Source organism: Procambarus clarkii, chromosome 90 (genome assembly GCF_040958095.1).
Source record: "Procambarus clarkii isolate CNS0578487 chromosome 90, FALCON_Pclarkii_2.0, whole genome shotgun sequence".
In the NCBI taxonomy this organism is placed as follows: domain Eukaryota; kingdom Metazoa; phylum Arthropoda; class Malacostraca; order Decapoda; family Cambaridae; genus Procambarus; species Procambarus clarkii.
This window is the reverse complement of record NC_091239.1, coordinates 682,750-692,221: the sequence shown is the minus strand read 5'-3', so window position 1 is coordinate 692,221 and position 9,472 is coordinate 682,750. Positions and strand designations below refer to the sequence as shown.

The 9,472-nt window shown below is 45.6% G+C and overlaps 1 protein-coding gene across 1 annotated transcript; it reads right to left on the bottom strand.

Annotated features, from left to right (window-relative positions):
- Window positions 1-280: 280 nt before the first annotated feature.
- On the bottom strand, window positions 281-6,267 carry LOC138359299 (putative uncharacterized protein DDB_G0271982). Its single transcript, XM_069318435.1, has 2 exons — window positions 6,164-6,267; window positions 281-701 (listed from the first exon to the last, which is right to left on the bottom strand). The coding sequence occupies exons 1-2, from the start codon at window positions 6,265-6,267 to the stop codon at window positions 281-283; spliced, it is 525 nt and encodes a 174-aa protein (XP_069174536.1).
- Window positions 6,268-9,472: the final 3,205 nt, after the last annotated feature.

Below are 9,472 nucleotides of genomic sequence, written 5' to 3'. Positions count from 1 at the left end.
CGTGTTTTTAATGTTTTTCTAAACCTTATACTATGCTGAAAACTTTCACAGTGAAAATACAAAGTTTAAAAGGCCGGCTTTTGCAGCATACTTCAATGTACCTGGTGAGCCACTCGCTAACCAAACCTTTGACCTCTTTGCAACGAAGCAGACACAAAAACAAAAAGTAAAAACCTGTTCAGTCCCTGGGCGATTGAGACTAAACATTGTCGAGCAAAGTTTAGTCTTTTTCCACTTATTTTTCTCTCTTTTATTTGTGTCGTGTGACAGTTTGGCCGAGTCATAAGAAACTGTGTAAGTTGGCCTTCTTTCGTCCGTATAGCTGCTTCCGGAGACATCTGTGGGTCTCTCTATGCCAGTTCTCTCTTTCCACGAGAACCTCTACCGGTGTCTCTGACTGTTTCTCTGCGTCTCTGACTTTTTTTTCTGCGTCTGTGTTTCTCTGCGTCTGTTTCTCTGCGTCTGTATTATCTGCGTCTCTGTTTCTCTGCGTCTCTCTTTGTCTGTGTCTCTCTTTCTCTGCGTCTCTGATTGTTCCTCTGCGTCTCTGTTTGTCTGTGTCTCTATTTCTCCAAATCTCTGTTTCTCTGCAATTCTTTGACTGTTTCTCTGCATCTCTGACTCTTTTTATGCGTCTCTGACTGTTTCTCTGTGTCTCTGACTGTTTCTCTGCGTCTCTGACTGTTTCTCTGCGTCTCTGCCTGTGTACATATGTACATTTACTAGAGCAACGGTGAGAGTGGAACATCCCGTGACGTCATATCGTGCAACGTAACAAATATGAATGCATTATGAACACAAGATAGTTTGACAGAGGTGGGGGGGGGGGCGGCCACATGGCCCTGAAACATGGAGAAACAGTGCATAGAGTTATCCCTCGGGAGCCGGAGGGGGGGGGGGGATGATCTATCGGCGCAGTGCTTGGAGTTTATTAAATGGTGTGATTTACACAATACTGGAAGCCGGATATTACTATTATAGTAATGGAACACTGACGACGAGACATCGAGAAATCAGATAAAGGACTGACAACTCATTTAAACCCAACAACAAGTGACGAGGGGGTAGTCACACAGCCGTCATACAGCCGTCATACACCAGTCATACAGCACATCCCACAGCCGTCATACACCAGTCATACAGCACATCCCTCAGCCTTCTTACACCAGTCATACAGCACATCCCACAGCCGTCTTACACCAGTCATACAGCACATCCCACAGCCGTCATACACCAGTCATACAGCACATCCCACAGCCGTCTTACACCAGTCATACAGCACATCCCACAGCCGTCTTACACCAGTCATACAGCACATCCCACAGCCGTCATACACCAGTCATACAGCACATCCCTCAGCCTTCTTACACCAGTCATACAGCACATCCCACAGCCGTCTTACACCAGTCATACAGCACATCCCACAGCCGTCTTACACCAGTCATACAGCACATCCCACAGCCGTCATACACCAGTCATACAGCACATCCCACAGCCGTCTTACACCAGTCATACAGCACATCCCACAGCCGTCTTACACCAGTCATACAGCACATCCCACAGCCGTCATACACCAGTCATACAGCACATCCCACAGCCGTCTTACACCAGTCATACAGCACATCCCACACCCGTCTTACACCAGTCATACAGCACATCCCACAGCCGTCATACACCAGTCATACAGCACATCCCACAGCCGTCTTACACCAGTCATACAGCACATCCCACACCCGTCTTACACCAGTCATACAGCACATCCCACAGCCGTCATACACCAGTCATACAGCACATCCCACAGCCGTCTTACACCAGTCATACAGCACATCCCACACCCGTCTTACACCAGTCATACAGCACATCCCACAGCCGTCATACACCAGTCATACAGCACATCCCACAGCCGTCTTACACCAGTCATACAGCACATCCCACACCCGTCTTACACCAGTCATACAGCACATCCCACAGCCGTCATACACCAGTCATACAGCACATCCCACAGCCGTCTTACACCTGTCATACAGCACATCCCACACCTGTCTTACACCTGTCATACAGCACATCCCACATTCACAAACTACCAATCTATACCGTATATACGATAGGTAACTGTACAACCCGTCGGTGTTCGAGTCTCTGTCTCTCTCTCTCTCTCCCCCCCTCTCCTCGTCTTCCATTCTCCCTCCCTCTCTCACATTCTCCTTCATCCTTCCCTCCATACCTCCCAGTTCCCCCGCCCCCCATTGCCTCCCATGCTCCCTCCTTCTCATCATTCATGCCTCCCTTATACTCCCTCCTGGTGGGTTAAACATGCTCTAATAACATTGTATCAACGTTGAATCGACATTATCGATGTTCAATAACGTTGAATCAATGTTCTCGACGCTGATTCAACGCCGATGGCAGCTGCGAGATCTGTTGATAAACACTCTATTTCAAACACCCACATTTCAGACTTCATTGGGATCTGTGGTTGGCGTAATAGGAGCAATCCTACCTAAACAGGGACAAAAGGGGGGTCGACCCTCAAACACCCTATCTCACTCGCTATACAATCACAGTTCACCATAGGAAGTTGCTTCAGGCTAAACCGCAACTGTCTCTCTGTTTGTCTGAGGATGGAGGCCAATCACTTTTTAAAGTATTGATGTTAACAACTCTACAAGTCACAGCTGAGTGCCATTCTTTGTGGATGATATACAAGTCACCATGAATATCACTGCTGCAGAAGACATTGGAAAACTAGACGTTGATATAAATAGTCTTTGACTGGGCAGCGGAAAATAGTATGAAATTTAAAAATTTTAAGAATTGCTAAATATCATACCATGGATTTCGTAAAAATGCAAAACGTAAACATGTCTGGATTTCGTAAAAATGCAAAACGTAAACGAAATACAGAATACAAGACATTTTCAGATGTCATCATAGGAGGAATGCAACATGTAATGTATCTGGGAATAATTATTTCAGACGACCTAATGTTTACTGAGCATAACAAAGCAAATAAAGAATCAGCCAGAAAAATGGTAGGAAAGAGTATGACAAACTTCGAATCCAAATATTCCATTACAATGTTCCTACAATTCCAATCACTTCTGCTTTCCAGTATTGTCTACTGCTCGGTGCTCACTTCACTTTTCAGAGCACAAGTTTCTAAAATACAGGAAATACCGACAACATATACAGTATTGTATGGACACGATAAAGTACCTAAATTATTGGGCATGTATCATGGAACTCAAAATTGACTCTATTGACAGTAAAGACAGAAGTATCACATGTTTATCTATAAGAGAGAGAATGTCTGTCTGTTCAAAGGTCGAGGCCAGCCGCTTGGGTATAGCTTCACCCAAATTGACAGAGTGAATGGTCTGGGGTGCGGGATGAACATAGGCTGGTCGAGGTCGCTAGAAATAAAAAAGGGAACAGCGCAGACAACACAAATCTCCAGAATCAGTCTTTTTATTCACAAATATATGATAAAGAAAGGGAAGAGAGGCCAGAGAAGGGTATTGTGAGGGCCATAGCTTGGTGTGTGTGTCTGCTGATGATGCAGTTTGGCTTGCCTGCCCCGTTCACGCCGGCAATTCCCGCGTCTTGTTACGGATTAACGGACTCTGAATTTGAAGGTTTTTGTGGCCCATCAGGTGAATGGAAGTTGGCTATTTGGGTTTCATTTCACTGGATGGGACAAGAGGTTGAACTGAAACAGTAATGTATAAGAGGTAATGAGTGAGAGCAGCGGAGAGGGAGGGATGGGGGGCCTGGGGCAGACAATACCAAGAGGATAACAGGTCTTAGGGAGAGAGGCTTCTGGGTTTAAGTAGTGGTGATGCAGGCGGCGGTGGTGACGATAGTTGTGGCCTAGATGGTGGTGATGTTGGTAGTGGCGGCGTCTGTGATGGATGTAATGGGACTGGTGGTGGTAATGGTGGTGGTGGTAGTGGTGGTGGTGGTGTCGGTGGTGGTGTTAGTAATGGTAGCGTCGATGGTTGTTATTAGCAAACAACTATAGGAGGTAACCAACAAGACCCAACCAGCTCTAACGTGCATTATTACTTAAACAAAGGAACACAGTTAAAACTTTTAGCAACATTATAATAACCATTATCATATAAACTACCCTTATCATTTTAGACTCATTCGAATACCAAAGATTAAATATATCGAACGAAATGAGAACACACCTATTTACATGCCACAAATTACTTCCATTGTTAACTGAAAAGACCATACACACACACACACACACACACACACACACACACACACACACACACACACACACACACACACACACACACACACACACACACACACACACACACACACACTGTACATCAGTTGATTGACGGTTGAGAGGCGGGACCAAAGAGTCAAAGATCAACCCCAGCAAGCACAACTAGGTGAGCACACACACACACGCACAGGAAGCAGCCCGTAACAGCTGTCTAACTCTCGGGTACCTATTTACTGCTAGGTAACATGGGCATCAGGGTGAAAGAAACTCTGCCCATTTGTTTTCAGCCTCCACCGCGGGTCGACCCAGGAACCTCAGGACTACGAATCCGAAGCGCTGTCCATTCAGGCCCCAGGCCCCTCAGCTGTGTTGTACTCACCTAGTTGTGCTTGCGGGGGTTGAGCTCTGGCTCTTTGGTCCCGTCTCTCAACTGTCAATCAACTGGTGAGTGTGTGTGCTCACCTAACTGTACTCACCTAATTGTGCTTGCGGGGGTTGAGCTCTGGCTCTTTGGTCCCGCCTCTCAACCGTCAATCAACAGGTGTACAACAGCTGTGTGTGTGTATGTGTGTGTGTGTGTATCTATCTGTACTGTTACTTACCTAACAGTGATTAAGAGAAGTGAGGTCAAACTCTTCATGGCTTGGTGAACAAGCCTTGATGAACCTTTCCCATTATAATGCATCCTTCCCTGCCGTTAAATTCTTCGTCGAATCTGGCCTTAACGTTATGAATGGAGGTGACTTCTAAAACTTCTTCTTTTAGTGCCTTCAAAATGTTGGCCATCGCACTGGGCAAATCTCCGTCTAATGTGCGTTTCCAGCGTCCACCTTTACCCGCTCGTACTTTTTTATTTCAGTTCAAAGAGCCTGTTCTTGTCTTCTTTGTCCCTGACTCTAGGTATCTTGTATGTTGTGATCTGTGTCTCTCCTCCACAGTTGAGGAATTTTGTTCAATTAAACTATCTTGGTAGCTTAATTCTCTTAGCTCTGGCACTCTTCTTGTCGCTACCCTCTCTACTCTCCAGTGTTTATTTTGTGCTTCACAAGGTGCGGACTCCTCACCGGTGTTTCATATCCCCGTGCTGGTCTGACGTTGGGTAGATCACCTTGAAGAAGTTATTATGATATATTTATGCACTATCAAATAATAACAAAACTGCATTAGAAAACCTTCACGGATACATTTGTGAAAATATTTTGCATTTTACTTGTTATAACGGGTATTAGTGTTGATATATAACCGTGTTTAATATATAAGAAGAGATATATAATTTATCTTTAAAGTTTTGTGAACATAATGACATTACCTATTCAGCAGAAAACCATGATGTAAATTATTTCTACGAGCGACACATTGATTGAGGCAGTAAACAACTGGAAGATAACTTGTGTATAGTGTATTAGACGGAAAAAATACTGAATAAGATGAACAAAACAGATTATATTCATTTTCAAAAATCGTAAGTGGTGGAGTGTTAGATCTGAATTACTCCGACAGGGAGATGAGCCATACATACACTCCTGCGATCGACATTTTAGCAAGTATTCGAAAACTATCTTGGATTTGAAAACATAATTTACATAGAACTCTCTCAGGTTTATCCATTGTACATTGAGATTTGTAAACAAACTCCAGCATGCTGAGGCATAGTGAGCTCGGGAGGTTATAAGTGATGCAACTAGACCTTTGCACCTGAAACGATCGTTAATGAATGCTGAGAAGAGTGAGATATAGTTGGGAGCATCAACTATTCATCATGGATCCCGCCAGCATCCTCCAGATCATCACCAACAGCACCTGGATGGGTGAGTCCACCTTCATTTTTCTTATATTCTTCCCTTAAACTAGTTCTTATAGTCCTCCTCCTCCTCTTCGTCTTACATTTTCCCTTCCTCATCTTCGTTCTCCTCTTACTCTTGCTCCTCCTCCTTTTGTTTCTCTTCCTCATCTGGTACTACATCTTCCCCCCCACCCTCCTCCTCCTCCTCCTCTTCTCCATCCTCTCCCACTTCGGGCATTACCTCTTCCCATTCTTATCCCTCTTCCACCGCTTTCGGCACTACATTCTCCTCCTTCTCTTCTTACTACTACTACTTCTACTCCTACACTTCATGCACTAGTGCTCCTTACGCCGTTTCATACGTGTCTAATAATTCCACATCCTGGTGCCTTGTGCCAGCCTGTCTGCCTGCTATTCCAGCTTACATTATTTTTAATACATAATCTCGACTGTGTAGCAGCGTAGCTTATGTTAACCTTTGTCTCCGGGATCTTTATGCCCCTGGCACAGTGTTGCCTTTCATCTAAAACGTGGCTCTTAACCTGGTCGCAACACCCTTGCTCTTTTGTTTAGCTGCTGATGCTTGTTCTGCTTATAAATTATCATCGCTAGAGCTCATGTTTTGTTGCCTGTTGACATATAGAGAAACTGTAATAAAGGTCATGAATATATATATATATAAGGTATAGGGGTGGTAGAAGAAGAAAATATTTAAGTGCTCAGTGAGAATCCTCAAGGTCTTCTCCGAATACTCTATATTTTCTTCTCCATGGCTATGGGTCCCTAATATTGCACCTAAAGTGGTACCCTTACACACACACACACACACACAGTCTTGGGTCAGCCTTGATAGGGAGCAGACGTATAGAGGCAACGGTCCGCGTATACAGAGGGCTCAATAGGGTCAAGTGAGCGGGTGTACTGTGCAGTGGGAATCGGGACTATAAATCGAACAGTAGCATTGTAATGCAACACATTGATCAAATCTCGTGGTGAATTGTCTAAGTGAATTTAGAGAAGATAGCTAGTGAAGGTCGATTCCTTGAGGCAGCATCAGTTGCACCAACCGGGACCCACGTGGAGACCTGAAAACCACACAGGATAACCGACGACACGCCGTGTATTCACCTAGAGTGCTTGCGGGGGGCTGGCTAGCAAGTGTCTCTCTGTAAGTCTTCAACAGTGTGCAAGGTTTATATAATATCATATCATAAACACTAATGAATTCCATTCAATAATACAATCGTAAGTCATAGTCAGGTAACAAGGACAACAACTGTGAGCTCACTGGGAACCCGCTAATCCTCCCCCGGAGTAATCTGAAGCCAACACCTCACCCCACCCACCAGTGTGGGCTCACTGGGCACCCACCAGCAACCACAAGCACGCAAGTACACACACACGCACACACTCCCGAGGCATTACTTCCCCCCCCCTCCTCACTTCCTCTGTAGCATACCAGATATTCCCCCCTACCCCCAAAACCCTCCCACACAGAGGGACCCCCTCCTTCTCCCTCACCCTCTACCACCACCTGACCTGAAGTGACCACTGAAGTGACCATCTTCGCCACTCTCACCCTACTCTCCCACCCTCTCTATCTCTCTTTCTCTCTCTCTCTCTCTCTCTCTCTCTCTCTCTCTCTCTCTCTCTCTCTCTCTCTCTCTCTCTCTCTCTCTCTCTCTCTCTCTCTCTCTCTCTCTCTCTCTCTCTCTCTCTTTCTCTCTCTCTCTCTCTCTCTCTCTCTCTCTCTCTCTCTCACCCCACATGCCCTCCTCCTGACAAATCCTATCACAGCATAACAGGATCAGGGGTAAGCATGATGGCCAGAGGAAACAGGGAAACAGGAAAAAGTCAAGGTGATGAAATGAAGGAAATGTTCACCCAGTCACCCAGTTTTTGGAGGATATCAAGAGTGAGATGCAGGAAATGAAGAACGAAATAGGTAACCTAAAAAGAGAGCTGACAGCAGCAAAAGAGGAGATTAGAATCCTCAAAAAGAACAATGTTGATGCTGAGACTCAGATAATCATCCAAGGGGGAAGGTGGACATAGTATACTGGAAGAGAATGCCACTATAAAAGCAACATTTGCAGAAATGCTTAAAAAAATAACACTGAAGTAATGTCCACAACGATGGAGGTGGCCATGAAAGCAGACACCTCACAGGAAGTGGCACGCTCCACTAGCCAGCTGCTGGAAAGAAAAAGATCAGTGGTAGCTGTGAGTATTAAAGAGCAGGAAGGCTCCAACAGGATTTAGTGGAATGAAAAGGACAATGCAGCAGTGAATGAAATACTGAAGGTACTAGAGATGGAAGGGGCCGAGCATAGAATTGAGAAGGTTTTCAGGCTAGGCTGGTACAACAAAGACCGAGACCGTGTGCTAAAGATAGTGTTTACAAACGATAACACAAAGGAGATGATTCTAACAAGGAAAAGCCACCTGCAACATGTGGAAGAATTAAAAAAAAGTATTCCTCCAGAGGGACATGACGAGGGAGGAGAGAGCCATGCTGGCAGAAGCAAGGAAGAAGCGCAGGGCGAGAGGGGAAAACCAGGAACTCACAGCTCCCAACACATCATCCCCAGAGGTGAGGGGGGGAACCCACAACCAGCTACCCAGTAACACCAGAGGAGAGGGCAACCACACCACCCTCCTCTGCATAGAAAACCATCCTACCCCCACTCAAATGCTCAGCCAAATCTCCCTCCCCCTCACACCCCTTCCCATCCTGATAACCCTCCCCTCCTCCCACCATGTCCCCCCTACCCCCTTTTCCTTCCCGTCCTCCCTCCCCCTTCATCCCATACCCTCCCTGTCTCCCCCTTCACTTGACCCCCCATCCCTTACCCCAGTATCCTCTGAGACCCTGTTATCCACCTCAGAAATCCTCGCACCCATGGAACAGCTTCTCCCACCAGCAGAACACTTACCAAGGAGGCGATTTGAGAAGTGACAGAAGAAAGTGAGCCTCAGGGCAATGTACACTAACATAGATGGACTTACAAATAAAGCAAATGAGCTTGGAGAATGGGTACTAGAGGAAAACCCAGACATAATAGCACTCACAGAAACAAAGCTAGCGCAAACCATAACAAATGCAGTGTTCCCACAGGAATATTATGTTATGAGGAAAGAGAGAGAAGGAAGAGGCGGTGGTGGTGTAGCTCTGCTGGTAAGAAAGAACTGAGACTTTGAGGAGATGGTTATTCACGGCTGTGAGGGTTTCAGTGACTACATAGCAGGTACCATAACAACTGGAGGACCAAATATTATAATCGAAGTCATATATAATCCACCACCAAATGACAGAAGATCCAGACAGGAATATGATAGAAACAACATGGCCACCATTAACATAATAGACAGAGCAGCTTCTGTTGCCAGCAGGAATGCTACTAATCATGAGAGACTTCAACCACAGGAAAATAGACTGGGAG

Excerpts from the sequence above, each read along its gene's own strand:
- LOC138359299 (XM_069318435.1), bottom strand. The coding sequence starts at position 6,267 with ATGCCCGAAGTGGGAGAGGATGGAGAAGAGGAGGAGGAGGAGGAGGGT. Across the intron at positions 702-6,163 it reads CAAAAGGAGGAGGAGCAAGA|GCAGAGACGCAGAGAAACAG; the intron begins GTAAGAGGAGAA and ends ATATGTACACAG.